Source organism: Dromaius novaehollandiae, chromosome 21 (genome assembly GCF_036370855.1).
Source record: "Dromaius novaehollandiae isolate bDroNov1 chromosome 21, bDroNov1.hap1, whole genome shotgun sequence".
NCBI classification, from domain to species: domain Eukaryota; kingdom Metazoa; phylum Chordata; class Aves; order Casuariiformes; family Dromaiidae; genus Dromaius; species Dromaius novaehollandiae.
In genome coordinates, this window is record NC_088118.1 from 8,351,905 (window position 1) to 8,375,768 (window position 23,864).

Genomic DNA, 23,864 nt, shown 5'->3' on the forward strand with positions numbered 1-23,864 from the left:
CTCACCTGAGCCTGCACTTGCACTCATACACTCACAAGGTTGCACTCACACCTATACTGTCCTGAGACTACACTCAGCCTGCACTGACCACTCACCTGAGCCTGCACTCAATCCTGCCCTCATACTAGCACTCACTCACCTGATCTTGCACTCATACTTGCACTCACAGCCACTCGAGCTTGCACTCACACCTGAGCCCACACTCAGCCTGCACTCAATACTCACCTCAACACTCCACACACCCCTGAGCCTCCACTCATAACCACACTTGAGTGTGCACTCACACTCATACTTACCTGAGATCACACTCAACCTGAACTCATACCTCATTCTGCACTCATATTCACACTCACAGCTACTCAAGCCTACACTCACACTCAAAACCATCTCAGCCTGCACTCACTCACCTGATCATGCACTCGTCTGCACAACCTGAGCCTCCACTGACCAAAGGGTGCACTCCCACTCACCTGAACCCACAACCTGCACTCATACTAACCATGCACTCACACTTGCACTTGCAGCCACTTCGGCCTGCACTCACACTTATACTCACCTGACCTTGCACTCATGCTTGCACTCAGCCACTCACTCCAGCCTACACTCACACCTGAGCCCACACTTTGCACCCTCACTCATACTCACCTGATCCTGCCCTCCTCTGTACCTGCACAACCACATGCACCTGAGCCTCCACTCACCACTCGTGTGCACTCACACTCATCCTCACCTGAGCCCAAGCTCAACCTGCATTCACAACCACACTCAGTTGAGCTTGAATTCATGCTCATACTCACCTGAGCCTGCACTCACAGGCACTCTCAAGCCTACAGATACCTACACTCGAGGTTGCCCTCACACTTATACTGTCCTGAGATCATGCTCAACCTGCACTGACACTCACCAGAGCCTCCACTCACCTGAGCCCATACTCAACCTGTACTCACAAACCTGCCCAGCCCTGCATACTTGAACTCACAGCCAATTGAGCCTACACTCACACTCACCTGAGACTATCTCAGCCTGCACTCACTCACCTGATCATGCACTCACAGCCACACACTTGAGCACTCACCTGATCCAACACTCACCTGCACCCACACCTGAGCCTCAAGTGTGCACTCATACTCACCTGAGATCACACTCAACTTGCACTCATACCTGATCATGCACTCATACCTGCGCTCACTCACATGAGCCTGCACTCACCCAAGACCATCTCAACTTTCACTCACACTCACCTGATCATGCACTCACAGCCACACTCAAGCCTCACTCACCTAAGCCCAGACTGCACTCACTCACCTGATCTTGCACTCACCTGCACATGCACCTGAACCTCCACTCACCACTCAAGTGTGCACTCACACCTCAGACCACTCAATGTGCACTCACCACTCACCAGAACCCACTCTCATACTCACCCAATCATGCATACTTGCACTCACAGCCACACTCCAGCCTACACTCACCTGAGCCCACACTTGGCCTGCACTCACACTTATGCTCACCTGATCCTGTGCTCCCTGCACCTGCACAACCACATGTACCTGAGCCTCCACTCACACCTGGGTGCACTCACACTCACCCAAGCACAGCCTGCACTCACATTTCAGCTTGCATTTACACTCATACTCACCTGAGCCTGCACTCACCTGCATCTATGGCACACTTGAACCTACACTCATACTCACCTGAGACCACACTCAGCTTACACTCATGCCTACATGCACAGCCACTCATGTAAGCCTCCACTCACACTCACCTGAGGTCATGCTCAACCTGCACTTGCACTCACCTGATGCTGCATTCACAGCCACTCTTGAGCCTCCACTTTCACCTGAGCCCACACTCAACCTGCACTCAGCCACATTCAAGCCTGCACTCACACTCATATCCACTCACAGCCATATTCACTTGAGCCTCCACTCACAGTCCACACTCAACCTGCACTCATACTCACCTGATCCTGCACCTACATCTCCACTGACACTCACCTGAGCCAAAACTCAACCTGCACTCACATATACTCACCTGATGCTGCACTCGTACTCGCACCCACACTCATCCTGCACTCAGCCACTTAAGCCCACACTCACACCTGAGACCACACTCACACTTGGAGCTGCACTCACCTGATCCTCTGCTCACAACCACACTTGAGCTTGTACTCACACTCCCCTGAGCCCACACTCAACCTGTACTCACACTCAGACTGGCACTTTCATAGTGACCTGATCCTGCACTTACACTCACCTGCACCCACAGCCACACTCAAGCCTTAACTCACGCTCACACCTGGTCGTGCACTCTACCTGCACTCACAGCCACACTCACTCAACACAGCACCCACCCTCATGCCCACCTGCACCCACACTCAACCTGCACTACCTGCACTCACAGCCACACTCAAAACTCCAAATACTGCCACTCATGCTCACCTGCACCCACTCAACCCACACTCACAGCCTGAGCCTCCACTCACACAACTTGCACTCACACTCCATCCCTGCACTCACACTTGCATTCAGCCACATTCAACACAGCACTCATACCTGCACTCACACTCATGCTCACCTGAGCCTGCACTTTCAGTCCAGACTCACAGCCACACTCACTTGATGCTGCACTCACACACAACCTGCACTCACTGCCACACTCGCTGATGCTGAGCTCACACTCACACTCCCCTACACCTGCATGCACTTGAACTTGCACTCACAACCTGCACTCAGCCCGCACTCACAGCCACACTCAATCCTGCACTCACACTTGAGCCTCCACTCACACATTCACTTGATCCTGCACTCACCTGCACACTCATACTCACCTGAAGCTGCACTCACAGCCACGCTCCCTTGGTCCCACACTCACACTTGTGCCCACACTCAGCCTCCACTCACCCTTACCTGCACTCACACTCAAGGGCACACACACACATCGCTGTGCTCACACCTGTCCCACTCATGCTCACACTCACACCTGCATACAAACTCCACCTCATACGAACCTGCCCCTTGCTCACTCACAAACATGCACTCACAAATGCACCCTCACACCCATACCCTCGCTCACACTCGCACTCACAAAAGCACCCTCACACCCATACCCTCGTTCACACACACTTGCACTCACAAACATGCACTCTCAAATGCACCCTCACACTCACCCATACCCTCACTCACACTCGCACTTAAACATGCACTCACAAATGCACCCTCACACCCACACCCTCGCTCACACTCACACCTCCACCTCATCCCTCATGCCCACTCCAGAGCCTCTCACTCACACCCCACTTACACTTGAGCACTCGCTCACACTTGCCCTCACACTGCATACTCGCGTTCCCATGCTCAGCCCCACCCGCACGCACTCACACTCATGCTCACACTCACGCTAATACTCACACTCACCCAAGGAGACGCCAGCCCAGACTCAGCACCGGCTTTATTGGCGCGGGGGCTCCGGGGCCCGCGGGGTCCTGCCGCGGCGGCGGGGCCCCGCGCGAGCCGGCTTGCCGCGCCGGGACGAGCGGCGCCAGGGGCCGGCGCAGCCCCGCGGAGGCGGGCTCCCGAGATAAATAACCTTTTAAATTAATTAAATTAAATCTGTGCCGAGCGCTGGGCGTTGCTGCCTCCGGGCCGCCCTCGCCCGGGGGAGGCAGCGGCGGCCTCTGGGGATCGCGGCCCCGAACGCCGCAACTGTGGACTCGGCTTTAAAAAAAAGGAGGGAGGGGGGGAAGGGAAGGAATTGAATATTTACACCTATTGCAGCCCGCGGCGCGGGGCGCCGAGCCCCGTCCCTGCCGCGAGGAGCGGTGGCGGCTCCGCCACAGAAAGTCCCCCGTCTCCTCCCAAAAGAGGCGCGCGGAGATGCCGGCTCTCGCCGCTTGGGCCCCGCGTCGGGGCCGTCGTCCTGGTAGGGAAGAGCTGAGGGGGAGAGAAGGAGACAGGCAGGAGCCCCCGCGGCCCGGCGCTTCGCCCCGGCAGCCCCCCAGGCCGGCTGGGAGGTGGACGCAGCCGGCCAGACCCCCAAGCGGAGCCCCCCAGCCGCTCGGCGTTTCGGCAGAGGCAGGACGGGGAGCGGGCGGCGCTTCCCCGGGGCCCCGGCGCCCCAGCGGACCGTCCCTGCGAGGCAGCGGGGCCCGAGCCGCCCGGCCCAGAGGCCCCTCAGAAGTAAGTGAGGTTCCTGACGAGGCCCAGCTCCAGCATCCGCTTTATGGCCAACGCCTCGTGCGAGACGTTGTGCTCCGACATCTGCGGGAGAGAGGAAACGGCCCATCAGGTTACGGCAGCCTTAGTCTGAGCTCGTTAAACCGAACGGGGGTTTTGGCAGAGCCCAGCCGAGCACCGGATGCCAGGCCGAAAGCGAGGGGCCGCGCGTGGGCCCCCTTCCAGGACGCGGGCAGCCGCTCACCGCCATAGACTTAAGCGTGATTTGCTCGTAGTAGTGGATGGTCTGCTTCTTGTTGGCCGAGTCGGGGTAGCCGAAGCCCGCGATGTGCACCAGGTCGCAGAAGTGCAGCGCCAAGGTTATGGCCAGCAACCCCGTCGTCGGCTTCTGCAGGGAGACGGAGAGGGAGAGGCCAGGCGCTGAGCACTCCAGCTCCCCTGCGCGAGCCGCGGGGCGGCCGGCCGCCTCCCCTCACCTGTTTCACCTTGCGCGGCTGCTTCATCGGCAGGTTTAGTAGTTTAGCAGCAGTCACTTCCATGTAATAGGGGTTGAGGATCCGCACTTGCTCGGGGTCAGCATCCCAGATCAAAGGGGGCTGTTTCCAGAAGCCCTTTCGAACCTGCGCGGAGACAGCAACATGTCCCGCGACCTCCCTCCCCACAGGGAAGGAGAAGCCCCCCAGGCAGGGGGCACGGGCAGGATTGGTCCCCAAGGGAGGCGCGGACGGGGGGAGCCAGCCCCGAGGCCTCCCGCCGCACTCACGCGCTTCTTGTCGTTGAGAATGGCCTCCATCCACTGGAAGTCCATGGGCTTGAAGGGCACCAGCACCAGCAGCGTGTCGGGGTCGTTCTCCCTGCGGGGGTTGAAGTGGGCCGACTCCGGGTAGAAGAGGCGCATGGTGGTCTTGGAGCCCACGTCCTGCTCGTAGCCGTGCACCGGGGCGTTGTTCAACCTGCGGGGGTGGCAGCCGGTGAGCGACAGGCGTCAATCACACCCGCAGGCCGGAGCGGGGAGGAACAAACGCGGAGCAGCCGGGAGGCCGAGGCGGCGCTGACCGCCGGCCGCCTGTCCCAGCGCTCCCACGCCGGCGGGTGTCTCGGGGAGCGGCGGTACCGCACCTGATCACGACGTCGTACGTGTTGATGGTCTCCCCCATGGAGCTGTTGCGCAGCCGGTGCCCGTTCCCCACCACCGCGCACCGCCGGCACTTCAGGCTGCAAGAGAAAAACACCGCCTGAGCCCACCACGCGCGGCAACGAGGCCTTTTTTCACCCAAAGGGGCTTCGAAACCCTGTGTTTTCCCAGGCACAAAGCTTGCTGACACTCTCCGCCACTCCTGCATCCCGGGGATGGTGGAGGCCCAGGGTTTTCGCCCTCTTCCAGCCCCCCTGGGGTCTCTGGCCCCCCCCAGCCGCCTCCGCTCCATCCAAATGCAACAGCTCGCTCCGCGCTCGGGCCGAGGCAGACCCCGAGTGATTCACGGCCTTTTCACGCCAGCACTCGCGGTGCTGGCAGCGCCGGCGAGTTCGTGTCCTGGAGCAGCGTCTACGGGGCTGGAGGAGACGGGAAGCCTCCCGGGGACTGGGCGCGGGCCAGGCGGTGCGGAGACGAGACGCCGGGCAGGCAGCGAGGCCAGCTGAGACCCCGGGAGCTCGGCACAGGGTCCGCAGCCCCCATCCCACCGCAGCGAGGGGCGCAGGGTGCCGGGAGCGCATGGGAGGATGGGGCAGCTCCCCTCGCCGCCCGCGTGCTACCCGTTACCAACCGCCCTCGCTGTTGGTTATCGAATCGGGTTCGTTTTGGACCCAGTCTCGTCCCGCGGAGACAGTTTGCCCTTGCAAAACCGCCAGGGGCAAATTTGCCTCTCAGGAGAGCAACTTTAAAGGAAATAAAGACAAATCCAAAGCACCCTTGCTGTTACCTCTGGATGCTCTCGGGCATGGCGTAGCTGGTGACCGACAGCAAGCGCAGGAGGACATCTTCTGCAGAGGGACAGCAAGAAGCAGGTGGTGAGGCCGCTCTGGAGAAGACACCCGCTCCCCGGAGCTGACCCCCTGCGCCGCGCCGCGTCCGGCGAGGCACCTCGCCGACGGCCATGACACCCCGGCTCCTACTTCATCCCTGAGGGTCACTTTTCACCTCGTTAACTGCCGACATTGCGGGCTCAGAGGCTCGACCTGTTGCGGCTCCTGGAGAGCTGCAGAGACAGCCCTTTAACCGGGCTCAGTAAAGCCTCTCCTTCCCTGTGCCCCCGCCCCTTCGTAGGGGCCACGCACCGCCAGCAGACCAGATACGTGCCTCAAAATTGATAAACACAAGCACCGACTGAAATCGTTTGCGAACGGGAAAAGAGAAACAGTCACAAAGATCAGCCCGGATCTGTTTTTAGGACCACGTCCACGCGGCCTCCAAGGGCAACGCCAACACGAGCAGCCCGGGCTGAAACCCGAGGGAACAACGGGAGGCGGCCGGGCGGAGGGAAACCCACCACGGCAGGTTGTGCGAGGTGCCAGCCCGCTCGCTTACCGCTTCCTTTGGTGCCGTAGGGCAGCTCGTAGAGCGACGGCGTCTTCACCCAGAAGTAGTCCTTCAGCTGCAAGAACAGCGGGTGATCCCTCGTGTAACTGCGAGGGGCAAAGCGCCAGTGAGACCACGGGGCAGAGCGTGGGCGAGGACCCGCAGGCTGCGCCGGGCTCCCCACCCCTCCCGCCCGCCCGCTGCCCTCACTCACTTCGCTATGAGCTGCGCCGCTTTCTTTTCCACCTCTCCGACCGGACACATCGTCTTGTTTTCTTGCACGGGGAAATAAAAGCTGCAAGGGCAACGATAAAACCAGTGACCACGCTTCCAGGGAAGGGGACTCGGGACAGAGCGGGGGCAAAGTCTGATTAAGCACTCGGCGCAACCATGGCCTAATTCAAGCCCTGCTAGAGGAGGAAACCAGCCGAGATGGCACTGATTTGTCCTGCAGAGGTTGGATCTTACAGTGCGCGCTCGGTCTTTGAAATAAGAACCTGCCAGCTGGGTAAAAGTCATTTATTTTCTGGGCTTTTCAGTGTAACTAACACCAGAAAAGGTCTCTCTTTTATGCTATTAATAGGTCTTATGCTATAAACTTCCCCTGCCTTCATCAGCATCACCACAACTGGAAAAATGGTGGGATTTTCCTATCTCCAAAGGTCAGGGGAATCACTGAAATTTGCCCAGCGCCCAGCAGCACAGTGACAGGATACCACGGCCGGGGAAATCGCGGCCCACATCCCTCATCCGCTGCCCAGTGACGCTGACGGCGTCCAACCTCCGACGTCACGGCTTGGACAGGCCGAGGTGGGACCTCGCACCGTGTCCACCCACCTCCGGCAGAAGCTGAAGGCGCTGCCACAGCCCCCGCTTGGGCGCCGGTGCCTCCGTCCGAGCCGCCTCGTCTCTCCCGGGCGTCTCCAGCGAGACGGGCTTTACGCGAGGCATCGGCAGGGCTCAAAGCCCCCGCGGGCCCGGGACCGAGACGCTGCCCCTCCTGAGGGCGAAGGAAGGGGCAGAAAGCCGAGCCTCCTGCCCCTGCTTAAACTTTAAAAAATACACTCACAGCTGTATGTACCTGTCTTCCCGGGAGATCGAGTACCACACCATCACCAGAAACAAAGCCAGCACTCCAAGGATCTTCCCACCTAGGTGCAGAGAGAGGAAGAGGACGGGCCGTGAGGCCGGAGCAAGCGAACCCGCGCGCGGTGGGAAAGCCCGGCAGCCAAGGGGCGAGGAGGGGGAAGCCCTGCCCCACCGCGGTGCTCCTGGGCACGGAGAGCCCACGGAGAGCCAGGAAGCAGCACGCGGGTGCACGTGAAAGAAGGGATGGGCGACGTCTAGGACACTCGGCTTTCTGCGAGGGAAGAGCCGAAGGAGGAGGAAAAACGCCCGTTCAGATGCCTGCTCCACACTTCCCTTCCTCGATGATGGTTTTCCACCGCTACATCCCGCCTAGTTTTTAATACGCGGAGCAAGTGCCTTTTCCCGACATCCCTGCAGGAAATCAGCGTGGCCAGTGGATGTCACCAGCAGGAAATCTTTCTGTTCCTGCCGCTTCGCTCATGCCTGTGCTGCCTACCTCCGCCAAACCCCTCGGCACGAGGTGCTTCTGGCCGCAGCCAGGCCATGCGAACGACCAGCCCGACGCTGCCTTCAGGGTGGAGGCCCTGGAGGAGAGGAGAGTGCTCCAGGCACCCTGCACCTTGCAGTACTGAGCCCTTGGAAGATGTAAGCCAGCACCGACTCCACTGCGTTCGCCGGACAACTTTATGAGGCACAGAGCAGCAGAACTGCTGAATTTCCGTTTCTGGAGTCTGCAAAACCCCTCCCCGTCTGGCTTCAACATGAGCTTTATGAGCTGTCGGTTCCTTTCTTAAATCCTTTCTGGAGATGTTAAAGGAAACCAGCTCCGCCGTCTGCGCTCCCCACCTTGCTTTATGAGCCGTCGCACCCCTGCTGCGCCCTTCCTCACGCTGGCAGACCTCGCTCACGCGAGAGCTTTCCCTCCCCTCTACCCGCCCCGCATGGGGTATCATCTGTGCGGCAACGACTTCACGCAGCCGTGCCAATGTTCAGCTCCGTCCCCAAGCTCTACTGCAGAAAGGGACGGAGCAGGTGCCGGGAGCCCCTAATCCACCTGCAGAAAACACGCTGAGAAAACGTGGGCTCAACACCAGAGGGGTCATCTGCAAAGACGCCGATGCTCCGGTAGATCCACCACCCTGGGCAGGTCGCTCTTGGCCAACACCTCCCTCTAACCCAAGCTCGTTTCCGGACGCATCCATGGCCAGCTCCCGCTGTGCCTTCGCCATCTTGTGCAAAGCCCTTCGCCCAGACAGCAGCGCTGGCCTTGCTGGCATGGTTCCCTCCTCCGCAGGTTCAAGGCTGAACCTCAATCTCATGCCCTAGGTCCAAAAACCACTGCTCCGCCATTTCCTTGTGCCTGGCTGATGCAGCAGGCTTCACAAGCACCGCAAACGTGGCACACCCTTTCCTGGTGACTGCCCCTGAACTCCATCCCTCGTTTCAAGTCCCAGAGCGGCCGGGACGGCCGGCCAGGTTCTGGCGCGTGAGCCTGGCGGAGCAGGGCCGACGCTGGCAGGGAGCAGCGCATAGCGAGCCCATGACAAAACAAACACAGCCCGACCCCCGGCTCGCGCTCGGAGCGCAGCCCAACAGCGGCGCGGGGCCGGCGCCCACCTCTCCTGCGAGGGCAGGCGGCGAGACGATGAGGCAAAGCCGGGTTAGAGCGTTGCACGGAGAGAGGCAGCCGTGAGCGCGCCAGGCTCTGGCAAGCTGACTGCAGGCAGCTGAGGGAGAGGGAAAGGTAACGAAGCACGTGGGGAGCAGCAGAAGCGTGGGAGGGTTTCACAAGCAGGGAAAGAGGTGGGACCACCAAAAACACACGTGCAGCACACTTTCAGCCTCTAATAACACCCTGTCATTTGATGTAACCAAACGGAGTGTCCCCAACCACAAAAATGTCACTAGGGAGGGTTCAAATGCGAACTTTGGGGACCTCCTTTTTCCCCCTCTATCCCCGCTCGGGATCCCCACGAAAAGGGACCCCGCACCCCGTGCAAACAGCTCAAGAGAAAGCAAGAAGGTCCCCAGGAGCCCTCCCACAGCGCAGCGACCCGGGGAGCCTCCCGGAGCAGGGACACAACGGGAACGCGGACTCACGAGACTTGAGCATTTTTATCACCGAGGGGGGTGTCACCCGAGGGCTCGAGCTCTCATCGCGGCTGCCGCTGGTCACCTGCAGCGAGAAGAGAAAGGAGAAGGGAGTCAGCTCCGCTGGGCAGAAGCAACCAGACCCACCCCTGCAAGAAGATCCAAAGGCTGCTTCCGACCCGCTTCCGCCCACATTTCTCAGGCGTGATCATGCCGCAGAGACGTTATTACACCCGCCTCCCAACAGGGCCGCGAGCCCAGCTCCCCGCAAGCGTGCCGCCGGGACCTCGGTGCCGCCGCGCGCCCAGCCACGCTCCCGAGGAAGCGACGGCGGCCGAGCTCCGTGGCGCGCGGTGAAAACCCTCTGCGAGATTTCTGCTTGCGCTCAGATGCGCTCGCACGTCTCTGACCCACGTTCACAAAATGTGGTTTTGATACGGATGCGGCTCCTCCAGAATTTATAAGCCCAGGCTAACGGCTGTGCTGCGGTGCCCAAGAAGCCTCTGACTTCTGGTGCATCTAAACGCAGATTTAACTACTAAAGTCCAGGATTAAAAGGGAAAAACAAACCCGAGTTCGAGCTTCAGCGCAAAGGGAGGAGCAGCATCACACATCGAGGCTTGCATCTAGAGCTCCAACCAAAAAACCCCCCAAGTTCCCCGACTGACTAATCCCTGATGTATCTAGCAGCAACTTTGGGCGAGTTTTGAGCACAGTTGTGCCGCGAGCGCTGAAGCGGCACCAGCTGCTAGAGGTGCTGGCAGCTACGAGGCCACGTGCCCGGCCGCTGCACCGACCCATCACCAAGCTGAGCAGAAACGACGGACTAAGCAGACTAACGTTAAAGCGACGCACATCACGTACTTGCAAAAACTCCAGCTGCTTTAATTCAACCATCCCAGCACCGAGGACCTCTGCCCGTTCAGCACAAACACCAGCCGCAGCGGCAGGACAACCTTCTTCTGCCTCCGAAACCTCTGGCTCCTGGAATAAGTTAGCAAATACCTGCGGTCACGGCTGCCCCCGTAGCCTCGGACTACGTTCCTCGGAGTCTCGCACAACTCCCTAATTAAATCACGTTCCCGGGAAATCCTTATATCGCCAGTGCCTGCGGAGAGCGAGACGCCCCTCCGGAGCGGCGGCGGCGCCTGCCAGCAGCGCGGGCCAGGACATTCTTCCCAAATGACCCTGGCGCTCGGCGTCGCGCTCGCCGCTTTGCGGCCCAGACGAGCTCAGGAGTTTGCCCGCTCGCAAAATAAAGAGGCATCTTCCACGGGAGGGAACGTGAAAGCGCTCGGAGGAAATAACCCCTCCTCCCGAGCCGCAGAGGGATCCATCCCACACCGCTGGAGCGCAGCACAGGCTCGGTACCGACCAGGCGTTCCCAATTTATGCGTTTGCGATGTAAATGTCGGAGGCGGCGTTTGCCGCGTGCCCGGCCGAGGAAACGAGGCGCCCAAGTTAGCATGGCAAAACCGGCTCTGTGGGAGTCGGGAGAGCGGTACCCGTTCGCCCCCGAAGCGCCAGGATCAGCTGCGGCAAAGCAAAAAGAAAAACCACCTCTTTTTCCGGCCACCGGGACCGGGCTTTGGACGATCTTCGGAAAACCTCTGCGGTCCCAAGCCCTGCCCGTCGGTGCCGGCAGGCACGTCAGCTCCGGGGCGCTCAGCTAATTTGCGCTGCAGAATTAGAGGTCGTTATCGCAGGGAATAAGGGTCCAGCAGCGCCGCAGAAGGCAACGAGGCAAATGCTACCAAAGCGGGAGCAGGAGCACGAAATGGAGCCGGGGAGCCAGTGCCAGGGATCCCCGTGCCGAGCCCCGGCCTGGCCGCGGGCAGCTGCCGACTCCAAGGGCAATAAGGCGTTGCGGCTCCTGCCTCGCACCGGCCCCGGCCGCACTTTGCCCCTCTGCCTGCCCGGAGACGCTCCTGCCACTGGGAAGCGCAGCCTCCCCTCTCGTGTTTGCCTTCTACGTACCAGCTTCTCCAAATATTGTTCTTTCAGGCCGGAGGATGTTTCCTCGTGCCTGCATGCACAAGCTGAGCCTTGATAAAGCTGAGCTAAGGCAAACACAATTAATAACACCGAGTTAAACAAGCGCTCTTCAGCAGAGGGATTTGGGGCAGGCGAGCGCACCCACCTCCCGCCGATTCCCCCAGACACAAACCAGCAGCTTTCGGTGCAGAGGCAGAATCGAGCAATTTTCTCCCTGATTTACGGCGTCGGTTACCGCAGGAATTTGTAAGATGTCAAATTACCCGGCTCATTACCCAGCCTCCGCCAAACCCCTGCGTGCCGCAACCTGAGCCCAACCTGAGCGTTGGGGTGCCGCTGACTCCCCCCGCCCTCGGATCGGCGGCTCGCCTGGGGCCGGATCCCTCCCGCCACGCTGAGCCGCGCCGAGGCGTCTCCTCCGCAGGCTGCGGCTCAAGGTCTCGGCGCTCTCGGAGCCACGGGGCCGGCGGCGGCGGAGGGGGAGAGGAGGGCGGCCCCCGCCCTGCAGGTGCACCGGGAGCGGCTCCTCCCGGACCGCAGCGGCAAGCGGGCGCCGCTTTGAAGCTGGGCAGGGAGGCGGCGGCGGCAGCGGCAGCGCTGCGGGGATCAGCATCTGCTTGGAAGGGTTTCAGCGCCCAAACAATCGCGTTGGCGCCGGGCGCGTTTCCCAGCCCTGCCGGGACCGGGGCACCGAGGCAGCGGCTGCAGCCCCGCTCGCCGTGTCCCTGCCGCCCCCTGCGCTGCCTTGCCGACGGGTCGGGGCTTGGGGACGGCTTGCTCGAGGCCGCGGGGCGCCGGGCCGAGCCTGCTTCGTTAGCGCGGCAAATGCCATCGTTTATCACGTTTTCTGCGCCTCAGCTACTCGCGAGAGCGCTTGAAGGGCTCTAATTGCGCTCTAACGAGAGGCAGGCTGCTTCCTCGGCCCGCGGTATCTTGGACAAATAAGAAGCTGTCCGCGGATTTACACGAGGAAACGGATATGGCTCGTCGTGGTGTCTACCCGCGACGTCGCTTCGACGGAGCTGGCAAACAGCCCCCGAAGGTCGCTCCTTCGCCATGGAAGCACTCTCCGCTCCGAGCTGCTCATGCCAAACCCAAGGGGGAAAAACCTCGGGATTTCTTTTCCCTGCGAAAGGCACCGAGACCTCCCCCGGAGCAGCGGAGCGCCCCGCGGCAGGCGCCTGCGTAGCACACGTGTGTTTGCACAGGGTCAGCTCTCCGGTGTAAATCAGCACGGCTCCCTCCCTTTTCCGCTGCGCGAGTCTCGGCCGCGGGTGGGCCGCAAAATTCGGCTCCAGAGCTCAAAAGCCCCTTCGGCCCCGCTCACGCGGCTCCCCAAGAAAAGCAAACACCAAAAACCTGCATTTCCCGGCGGGAACAGAGCCAGCGAGCAGCCCCAGCTCCCCCGAGAAGCGGCACCAGCGGCAAGCGCGGACACGCCGCGGCGCTTCCCTCTCCTCTCCCACAAATTCTTCTCATTTCTCCGTCCTCCCGCACCAGCTCGACCCTCGCAGCAGGGACGCGACCCAAGTCCTCCTCCGGAGGAAACACCCGGCCCCGTGCAATCCCAAAGCGCTCCTTTCCCAGGCTAAGGCAGAAACGGTGTCGGTATTTGCACCTAATAGTCCAAAAACCTCCTGCTGAGCCTCCCCACCGCTGATTCTCGGCCGCAGGGGACAAACCAGTGCAGCCGAACACCGCAGGCCGCAGCGTTTCAGCCCAAAACGTTCGTTAACGCTCTATTTCCCCAAAAAGGGGCTTTTAGCAGGACCCGCTCTCCGGGGTCCGGAGCCATCAGCCGCGTGAGGGTGCAGGACGTGGGACGAGCGACGCCGCAGCCCAAGTGGGAAACCAGGTGCTCCTGCACATCCCGGAGCCTTGGCACAACCTGGCTCCGCACCGAATCCCTCGAGATCTTCCGTCCCCCCGCCGCAGCGGACGGGTGACGAGCCTCCGGGCCTGTAAACGCCCGGGCTGTCGGGACATGCCGCAGAGAGGAGCCGGACACCCTCGAGGGGAGCATCCGACCAGGAGAGGATCTCAGGAGGAGATATGGGTCCTTCTCGCGCGCAGAAAGGCGCTCAAAGCGCTAACGATCATCATTAATCACACTAACACTCAGAAACGCCACGGCCTTACCTCGCCGGCGTCGCACAAGCTGCCCAGCTCCTCCATGCACGCGGGTGCCGAGCCGGCTTCGCCCGACAGCAGCGGCAGCGGCTCCCGTTCGGTTAATTAGGCTTTATTTTATTCCATTTGCGAGAGGTACCAGCTCGGTTCTCTGCACGGTAATTTGGCTTTGTTAGCGGAGCCGCGGTTGGGTTTAATTGTTCTTTTCCCTCCGCTATTTAAAAAAGAAGAAGAGAAAAAAAGACCCTCCTGGCGAGACGCTGCTTGCCATAACCAAGCGGGAATTTTTCGCCGAGCTGTTTAAGGAGGACCGAGGCATCGAACGCGTCGCTACCACACGCCGCCCCACACTCACGTCAAGGCAAGCCCCGCCGCTGACCCCGGATCGGAGACGGGAGCTGCCGCCGCCGGAGGAAAAACGAGCAGCCGGAGGAGCGGAAAATCCCCACCGTGCGCTTGGCGCAGGGCTGAGCTTGGGCAAAACGAACCCGCGGAGAGCGCGCGGGGCGAGGGGCCGCCCGAGGCACGCCTCCCGCCCCCGGGCCAGCCGGCACGCGGCGGGGGAAACCACCGCTCCGGGGCAAAGCAAGAACACCCAGGAGCTCCCGGCTGCGGCGCTGCGGCTCAGCCCACCGGGCGAACTCAACAGCGATGCTAATTTTGTGCCTCGCTCTTCCCCGTTGCGCAGGATTTCACCTGCTTACCCGAGCGGGTCCTGCCGTTTCCCCACCGGATACCAGACGCTGTTTGTCGCCATTACCGCGTCGCTCTGTTTACTCGCCAGCCGCCTTTCGCCCGGGGAATAGGCGCCTGGGGATGGCTCGCAGCCAAGGGAGACGCGGGGCGACGCGGAGAGCGGCGAGAGGAGGGCGAAGCCAGCGCCCGGAGAGACCCGCGGGGCGGTGGCGACTTTTCGCCACCTTAACCCTCACCCGCTGGGCGGCCCCACGGTTTCCGCGTGGGTTTTCTCCGCGCCAGCACCCACGTCCTGTTTTGCGCCGGCCCAATGGCCTCCCCCAGCAGCAGAAAAACCAGCGGGGGCCTGTGCGGGGCAGCCAGGCCGCCCCCAGGGCTGCCGCCCTCAACAAAACCCCGCGAGAGGGGCAGCAATCCCCCCTCACAGGCGCATCTGCCAATTCCCCCAGGAACCACCCCGGCCGAGGGAGCCCCAATGCGCTTGCGGCACCGGCCTGCGCCCCGAATGTCCCTCGGTTTATCCATCAACCCGATCCGCCCGGCGCAGCTCTGGCGCCCAGAGCGAGCGATGCCGGCATTGCCGCTTCCCTGGCTGCTTCTGCTGCGCCGCCGCTGCTCCCGCTCTGGGGTGGACGAGCTCCAGAGCCCGGTGTTTCGTTTCTGGGAGAAAGCCGCGCTCTCGGCTCTGCTACCGGGGCACCGAGGGGAACACGGGGAGCCAGGAAGAGACGGCAGCTACTTACGGTCCGTCCTCTCGATCCGAGCGGAGGCGGCGATATCCCCGTAGGCTGGGCGTCTACAGATCCATCCTCTCTTCCCCTGGTGAAGGAAACAGAGAAAGTCTTAGTGCGAGAGCAAGCTGCACATGACGGTGGCCTTCTCCGCGGGCAGGATAAACTCCAATTGTAGCCTGCAGATACCCCGGCTCCTGCCAAGCCCTGGCCTCTCACGGCAGCTCCGTGGCACCCGGCCACGCTGCACTCACCCGGGCTTCAGCCCCGTCCGACCCGGAGCTGGTTTAACCTCGCGTCTCCGCTGTCAGTCCCCCTCTCCCCGGCCCAGGCACCTTCACCTCGGCCACTGCCACCGCAGGGGCTTTTTTTAGGCTCCGCACCATGATTTGGGGAAGAAAAAATAACCACAGCAAGAAGCTTCTGCGTGCAGAAACGCTTCTGCTGCACTGCAAGAGAAGCCACTGCCTTTACATGAGGCAGGAGCAGCTGTTCTACATCTACCTTAATTTTCCCGTCCTGCTTGGGTAACCACTAACGAGGGGCAGGTGGGGAACGAGCCAGGCCCCATCACCTGTGGGCCCCAGCCCTTTCGGTGGCCACAGCAACCACATGTTGGCAAGTTTTCCGCCCCGGCTGCGCGTCCCCTTGGCCTGGGTCAGCGCCAGGAAGCTCTGCGAGGCCTGGAGCTGTTGAAAGCCATGGGGAAAAGCAAAAATCGCGCTTGTAAGCGAGCTTTTAGCCCTCGCTGGGAAACTTGCCGAGAGAGAAACCATCCTACGGCGAGAATTAACCTTAAGTCGGCCCGTTCCCCTCTCCGGCGCTTTGCAGAGGGCTGCGGCAGGACGGACACGCGCTGCTGGGAGCAAAATATCACAGCTCCCCCCGCCAAAACCATGCTGAACACCGACTCCGTCCAGCCCCAGGCACATAGGGAAGCTGCGGGTGGTTTTTATTTCGCATCCTCATCTGGTTGCTCCAAACCCGTGTTCAGTTCAGCCCCTGCCTGCCCCCCACCTGCGCCACCACCTCCTCCCTGCTGACTCTGAGCCTGGCTCTCACGCCGCGTCCATTCTTGGACGGGACCCAAAAGCCACCAAAGTTGCGATCGGGTCCCAGAAAGGCAACTCGATACGAGCAGGTGAGCAGTGCCGCCCGAAAGCAGCACCTGCGGCTGCCTCGAGCCGTGCCCGGCCTCCTTCCAACAATTCCGGCCTTCGAACACAACAAAACCCCCCAAACGAAGCAAAACAAAGCAAAAACCTCCCCAAGCTCAGCAGCGTTCAAAGCCTCCAGCCCCAAAGCCAGCCTAGAAAACCACGACCGGAGAGTTTCCCGCTGGAAAGCGCCATTCTAGCAAAACCAGAACGCTTCAGGGAATTAGGTGGATTCTGGCAAAGTTTGAGTTTGGAGGGGAAAAACAAAACTCCCAACAGTGACAGAAGAGCCGGGACCTGATCGCCAAGAGATTCGGGGGCAGTGGGAGGGCTCTGCCCCAGGGCAGCGCCAGAGGCTGGCAGCGGGGAAAGGGCGCGAGGAGCAGCTGCGTGCCCTGGGGCGACTCGGCACATGCCTGGCGCCTCCTTAAGCGTCTACTCAGCTCCTACGCGTCTCCGAGTTCTCCTAGCCGTCCAGCTCCGCGCTTCTCAGGTTTTCGCTTTCCCTCAGTGATTTTCCACCCTTCCTCATTTTTAATTTATAGACCACGTTTTCCCTTCCTTCTCGAGCAGGACGGGCTGTCGCTGGAAGTTACGTTCACCCTTTGCTGCAAACGCAGTGTTTTTCTTCAGAGGACTCCGGCCGCTGCGGCCCGAGGCGAGGACGGGCGATGCCACGGAGAGACCCAGCAACACAGAGCTGGATTATCCAGAGCAGCAGCTGAGCTGAAAACAAGCGATTGCTACTGCAGGTGCACGAGAAACCTCCCCAAAAAGCAGCACCAAGGAGGGAGCAGCGCAAGAAACAGCTGTGGGGCGCAGTCCTTTCCAGGCCGGAGCCTTTCGCGACGCAGAACCGCAGAGAGCTGGTACCGAAAACCCGGGACTCGCCCGGGGCTGCCTGGAAGCAGGAAACGATTCACGATTTAAATGTGCATTTACATAACGCAGATAATCTGTCGATTTAACTTGTAAATGCAATCTCTACCGGCATCCAAATTAAGCGGCCGCGCTGTTGAGGTGGCGGTAAGCCCCGCGAAGCCGCAGCGCAGCTCCGCTGTGGATGGCAAGGGAAAGGGCCTCAGGTGTCCCCGGCCCTCGCCGCGAGCCACCACGTCTCCCGTCCCGGACACGCGAGCTGAACAGCCAGAACTGAGCGCTACAGGGCCGCGACCATCCCGCGATAAGCGGCATCTCACAGACAAATCACGTTTTTGTTGCGTAAATAGCGCGCTTTGAAAGCCGGGCTGTTTTGGGCTGCTCCCCCCAGCCCAAATACCATAGCTCGCTCCGCGGGCTGAAGCTGCAGGCAAACCTGCCGAGCCCGTATTTGCACAAACAGACACTTCTTTGTGATTTTGTTTTTTTTTTTTTTTTTTTTTAAGCAGAAGCGGTTATCAGACAGGGATGGGCCCAAGGACTTCCCCATCCTTGGCTCCGTTCCCTCGTGGCCTGCTCCTCCAGCTGAATTCGGCGAGGGGAAGGCAGCATTTGGTTTAACCCACGCTTCCCTTCCCCGCTCCGCAGGCCAGCATCGCCCCCGAGCAAATCAAACGCGGGTCTCCGCGGCCCCGTCGCTCGCACCTCGCCCGGTTCCTCTCGTTTCTCCGCCTGCCTGGCACCAGCCCCCCCATCTCGTGGGTTGACAGGGAGCTCAGGCGTCCCCGGCATCCCCATGGGCAGCGGGGCGGGAGGAGAGCTCTCGCGGGCGCACCAGAAGGGCGCTTCTCCAGCAACGGAGGGGCCCGACGTCCCGGGAAGGAAAATCCAGCTGCGATGGAAGCGAAACGACACGGAGCAACTGTCCGGGCTGAACGCGGGCCAGGGAAATAATCTCCTTGCGATCGCCACAATTAAGGACTGTTTTATTAGCAGCTTAACTGTCCCTGGCAGGCCTTGGGGCTCTTCAGCTTGGCTCGCAAAGCAGCAGAGAGATCCGCGGGCCAAAACCCAAAACAAACGGGGAATTGGCGGCGTTTTCCCCCCTCCTAAAAGCAAAGGGCTCGCCCCCAGCATTTCCCCCATTTTCTGCTGGAAACGGGGGCTCCGAGCGGGCGGCCGCCCCGGGGGACGCCAAGGCCCCGCGCGGCACGGCGGGCTTTCCGGCGGCGTCCTGCAAGGGGAACAGCTGAAGTGGAAGCGGCATCTGGAAGCGATTGGACGCTAAGAGCCTCTCCCAGGCGCAGAAGGGAATTCCAATGGTGTGAGCTCAGGTTAAAGCCTCCTTCGGAGAACCAGCGGAGCAGTGTCTCATATATATTTTTAAACCTACAAACCATAACAAAGCACTGCGAAGGGGAGTCGGCAGCCCTCGCGCTCCGACCTGGACGCGGCTTCGCCATCGGACCCATCAGGGCGCTTCCACGCTCCTGCTTTGCGAAAGGACAAGTCTCTCCCCAGGTCTGTTGATACAACCTCACAGGCGTGGTGGCAGAAAGAGGCTTCACCTCTTCAAAAATAACCTTGTTTGTGTTACCAGCGAGGGTATAAACGTTAATCTCCTGAATAAACACTTCTGCGGAGAGAAGTTTGGCTCTCCAGCAGCAATGAGGCTGAAAGAAAAGCCCGGGCCGTGCTCGCAGCAGGCTGGTCTCCACTGAAACGCGCTCTCCTCCCGCGACCCGCGGCCCGGGTTCGACGCTAGCCAGGCGCAGAGAAGAGCCCTGGAGCAGCCGTGTCGGTGTGGGATGGCGCTCCGCGGGGACGCGCAGCCCCGGCACTAAGCCTGGCCCGGCAAAGCCAGCCAAGCTCCGAAGCGCGCTTCATACCTGGGAGCGCACCAGAGCCGGCATTTCCCTGCAGATTCGCCGCCTCCTTCCCACCCGGCGCCGATTAGCAAACGCCGGCGCTGCTTGCGACACGCTCGCAGAAACCGCCAAGGTTCTCGCTGGGGCAGCGGACGTGCCGCAACCGGCAGGCTGCTCCGCGGGGGCAACTCCCGGCAGCCCCAAACCCCCACCCAACGCGCGGGGACCCGCAGCGCCGGCCCCGAGCGCGTAACCCTGCAGGCACCGGCGCACAAACCCGCTTGCCGAGACGCCTAAGCCGCCGCGCGTTCCTGCCGTGCCTCTCTGCGCGGCCGGGGCAGGCACGTACACCTTAAAAGAAAAGAGAAGCCGGTTTGCATCAACACCCACATCCCCTTTATATAAATAACCTGCACGCAAACACGGCGGTTTGCGCGCTCAGGAAATCTCGAGCGCACGCCCGGCCGAAGCAGCATCGCCTTCACCCCAGCGAGTCCCTCGCTTTGCACGAGAGCAGTTTATCCCCCAAAAAGAATTGCGGGAAGGAAAAAGCAAATAAAGGATGCGTGCGGTTACCCGTGCATCCACTCGCCCCGCTGCGGCAGAAATATTTGCTGTTCCCAAACACTCGCGTGCTCCCTCACACCCTCCTCCGGCTCCCGCGCGCTCCCAAGCCATGGAAACGGGAAGGCGATGGAGCAGGTCGCAGAGGCCGGGGCGCGTCCCGCCCTTCTCTGGCGGCTCCCGCAGAGCCGGAGCACCCCGTGTTTTCCCAGCAAGCAGCCGGAGCCCCGAGCAGCGCCAGCAAAACCGGAGGGGAGGCTCGTCTCTCCGAGGTGACGGCCAGGCGCCGAAGCGCGATTAGCTGCTGCCGGAGTCGGCTCAGCAGCTTCACGTCTCGCCGCCGGCCAAGTTTGGCTCTCCCTTTCCCCGAGGAAACTTCCAATCCCAGCCCCGGTCACGTGGAAGGGGTCAGGAGTCGTAAATACGCGAGATTAGCAGGAACTAGCCTTTTCTTTTCTTTTCCCCAAGACGACGCAGGGTTTTCCTAGAGGAAGATCAATAAACGCACCTCCCCGAGGGTTTCGGCCGAAGGAGCCGCGCTCTCCTGGAAGGACGAGCTCCCCCGGGCATCCAAGCACCCGAGCGCTGCAGCAACGGGAGGGAGTTAAAAGAGAACCAGAATTTGCAAATAGCCGCGTACACCGTTAAATCATTTCCTCTTCTACTTACTGCAAAAATAAAGCTACTAGTACGGGCTCCATCTACTTCCTGACGGCTGCGAGAACAGGCTCGCGGGCAGGAGCGGCTTGGGAGGGAGCGGGTGGCCGGCACGGCGCGACGCAGGCCTGGGGGAGCGGGGGAGCATCGCCGGGACACCAGCCTCGGCGCAGACAGGTTTGCCCCCGAGCAGCAGCAGGGCCCGGTCCCGCATGCGAAATCACCGCTACTTACACAATCGCCGCATTATGCAACCTGCCAAGAAACAACAACTGAGAAAAATAAGGAAAAAGCAGCGGAAAAAAAAGCACAGTAGTGAAAGCTCTCAAGGAGACGGCAGCTGAGAGCAGAGCCAACTGCGGGGAAGGGGAAATCGTTCCTCCATCCTTTTCCTGTGCCGGCTCCCCGGGCTGCCAGCCGCCGCGGCAGATTTATACCTCCTCGCGCCGATCCCTCCCGCGAGCCGGCCAGCTGGTTTCAGAGCGCTCGCCTCACGGAGCCCCGGCTCCGGCGCTCTGCCCGCACGCATTTTTGGGGGTCCCGACGGCAAAGCCTCTCCGAGAGGAGCGGGGTCCCCGCGCGCCGACAGCTGGAATTAGCTCTGGAATACGAGGGACTAAAGCAACAGGATATTGTTGCTTATATAAGAGAACGAGCAGTGGAATATGTGGCAGATGCACCCGGCTTTGTGGATACCGTCGGATAACTAGGTACCGAGCCCACCCGGCTCCTGCGCACGCATCCCACGTTCACCTGAATCCCCCGAGGTGCTGCCGGAGCGGTACCCAGCGCTGCCACGTGGCTCTGGAGGAGGGGGACATCGGGTCTTTGCGGTCCCTTATCCCCGTCCACAGCCCGGCAGGAAGACGGTTGTTGGAGCCATCTCCACTGGAAAGGGATCCCTCATGGCTTGTTCCCGCTGGAACTGCCAGGAGATTCCCCGTTTGAGCCCGTCGGGTTGGAGCATGGGAAGGCGTGACATCGTCCCGCGCTCGCTATCTCTGCGGTCAAAGCTTCCTGCCTCTGCCGACACGGTTATTTCCCTGATGGGCTGGAGATGCTATCTGCCAGCCCTCCTCCGCTCCGCTGTTTCTCTCACTAGCTATACGACAGCCCAAGACCTTCAATACCGCAGAAGACACAGGCTATAAAAATCCAGGCTTAAAGACACGAGTCTGGTTGCTCCAACTTTACAATCCATGCTGATCCCGTGCTATGGCTCGCAGCGACACGAGGAACTCATTACAGATGTGACATGTCACGAGGAGCTGGCAGCCCAGCATCTCCAGAGCTTCTGCTGATCAGGGAAGGGCTTCACACTCAAATGTGCCCAGGACACCGTCTTCCTTCATCCCGATGGTGTCTTCCTCCGCACAGGATACATCCCTTTTCTCTGGGCCGTTTTGGGGGGAGGCAAAGCCACCTCTGCTGCTGCACCTGTACCTCCATCCCACCTGGCTCCTCAATCCCCACTCCCAAAACGCAGGGCAGCGGAGCCCGGTGAGCCCTTCAGCTCTCCCATCCTGTCCTTCCAAGGCATTCGGAGACATCCAACCGCTCCAGGGAAAAGCGTGCGAGATCTGGGATGCACTGATGTGGTCAAGAAGACCAGGCCAGCCCATCGTCAGCCAAAGATGCGTTAAACGGGGCCATGCTGCGCGCCCGTTCCTGTAGCCAACCGCTGCGCAACGCACGTTCCTGGGATCATCTGGCGATAAAACGGGCCCCAGGAAGAGGCCGCTCGTTGGTGACATCCACCCGGAGAGGCTGTGCACACTGTCCTGGGCTCTTGGCCTCCTCCTCTCTCCGCAGGCCAGGACTCTCTAACAGTGCTTGGTGGATCTCCCTTCTGCTCCAGTCGCCCTTGACTCCAGCCAAACTTTGGGCAAGTCTCTCCCGGTCCCCTCGTTATACAGAGGGAGGAGGCTTGTCGCACGGGCTTAAAATAACCAGATGCGTTGTTTCTGCAGACAAAGGCTGACATGGCAGGGCTCGCGCCCTCCCCGGGGCTTGCAGAGGGCCTCCCGTGCCGCTCCGCACAGTCGCCGGCTGCGTAAAGCCTCCATGAATGCAGCTGACGGGAGTCCGTGTGATCCGTCTGCCCCGCTGAAAGCCTCTCTAGCCGACGGGGCTGTCGCAGGGGGATCCCGGCAGAGCCGCTCGCCAGGGGAGAAGGGCAAATTCAGCAGGGCTTTCCGAAGGCTCCGCCGCGAGGAATCGGTTAGCTCCTCTCCAACAATTTGCCGAGGTGAGGAAGGCAGACTGGACTCACTGAGCCACCGATGGCTCCACGACGGCCCCACGAGTGACCCAGGGTGCCGAACCAGCCCTGAGGGTTTGTTTTTTTTCCCTTTAAAAGCAGTGGTTTACAGAAATCAATCCAGAGCCTGGTTTCCTGTAAGAACCATCATCTTTTTCACCGGCACGCTCTCCTGCGAGACGCAGGCTCTCAGGGCTGGGTTTGCGTCGCTGGGGCCGGGATCCTTCCCTGTGCCGCGGGAGACGCCGGTGGGAAGGACGCGACACGAGCGGAGCTCGCCGTTCCCCAGCCCCTGCGTCTGCACATGGTTTGCCTTCCATTAAATGGTGTCACCTGAAAACCCCGCCGCATCCAGGCACTCATTTTTTGAAAAACAGGAATAATGCCCCTTTCTTGCCTCCCGGCAGCAAGCTGCACGAACTGGGATCGCTCCGGCACGACCGCTGTTGCCTCGGGGTGCCGTGCGGACGGACGGTGATAACCCACCCCCGGTCTAACGACCCCCACCAGCGTCCCCCCCCCCACACGCCTCTCGCGCAAACCCTTTCCCCAGCCTGAAGTTTGCCGGCGCCGTTTGCTCTGCCGCCCACCCCGACCCCCCCGGAGATCTGCCAGCCTCCCGCTCGCCCCCCCCCTCCTCTCGCAAGCCTAAAGAAGCAGCACAGCAGGGGCAGAGCCCGGCCGCAAGTTCAGACGCAGCAACAACGGCGCAGCCCGCGCGCCGGAGCGGGCGAGCTCAGCCTTCCGCAGCTCCCAAATCCGCTTTGCGGCTGTATTTTTAGCTCGGAAGCCCCCCCCCCCCCGCCCCGCGCCCCCCGAGCCCCCGCGCACTCACCATGGGGCGGGCACGGCGGGCGCGCTGGGCCGCGGCGAGCCGGCGAGGGGGCGGCAGGGCTGCGGCGCGGAGGAGGCCCGGCGAGACGGCGGCAGCAGCAGCAGCGGCGGCGGTGGGGCTCCGCGGCGGGCAAGGCTGGGGGGACGGATGCCAAAGTTAGCCGGGGCCGGGCGGGCGGAGGAGGGGAGCCCCGGGCACGCTTGCGCACAGAGCCCGGAT

General features: G+C 61.4%; 1 protein-coding gene across 13 annotated transcripts; it reads right to left on the reverse strand.

Annotated features, from left to right (window-relative positions):
• Positions 1 to 3,433: 3,433 nt before the first annotated feature.
• Positions 3,434 to 23,690, reverse strand: ST3GAL4 (ST3 beta-galactoside alpha-2,3-sialyltransferase 4). Of its 13 annotated transcripts, none has more exons than XM_064524347.1 (13): positions 23,646 to 23,690; positions 15,438 to 15,513; positions 10,738 to 10,857; positions 9,883 to 9,958; positions 7,763 to 7,844; positions 6,908 to 6,988; positions 6,703 to 6,800; positions 6,098 to 6,158; positions 5,295 to 5,390; positions 4,939 to 5,128; positions 4,652 to 4,795; positions 4,420 to 4,563; positions 3,434 to 4,259 (listed from the first exon to the last, which is right to left on the reverse strand). In XM_064524347.1, the coding sequence occupies exons 3-13, from the start codon at positions 10,768 to 10,770 to the stop codon at positions 4,173 to 4,175; spliced, it is 1,092 nt and encodes a 363-aa protein (XP_064380417.1). In that variant the 5' UTR covers positions 10,771 to 10,857; positions 15,438 to 15,513; positions 23,646 to 23,690; the 3' UTR covers positions 3,434 to 4,172. The 13 variants fall into 13 exon arrangements, with proteins under 13 accessions (XP_064380417.1, XP_025953102.2, XP_025953103.2 ...); XM_026097317.2 differs by lacking the exon at positions 23,646 to 23,690 and adding an exon at positions 21,304 to 22,950; XM_026097318.2 differs by lacking the exon at positions 23,646 to 23,690 and adding an exon at positions 20,402 to 20,969.
• Positions 23,691 to 23,864: the final 174 nt, after the last annotated feature.

Coding starts and splice junctions, on each gene's coding strand:
- ST3GAL4 (XM_026097314.2), bottom strand. CDS start 16,323: ATGGTTTTGGCGGGGGGAGCTGTGATATTTTGCTCCCAGCAGCGCGTG. Junction 6,159..6,702: donor CTACGGCACCAAAGGAAGCG/GTAAGCGAGCGG, acceptor GTCCCTCTGCAG/AAGATGTCCTCCTGCGCTTG. Junction 4,796..4,938: donor TTCTCAACGACAAGAAGCGC/GTGAGTGCGGCG, acceptor GTCTCCGCGCAG/GTTCGAAAGGGCTTCTGGAA.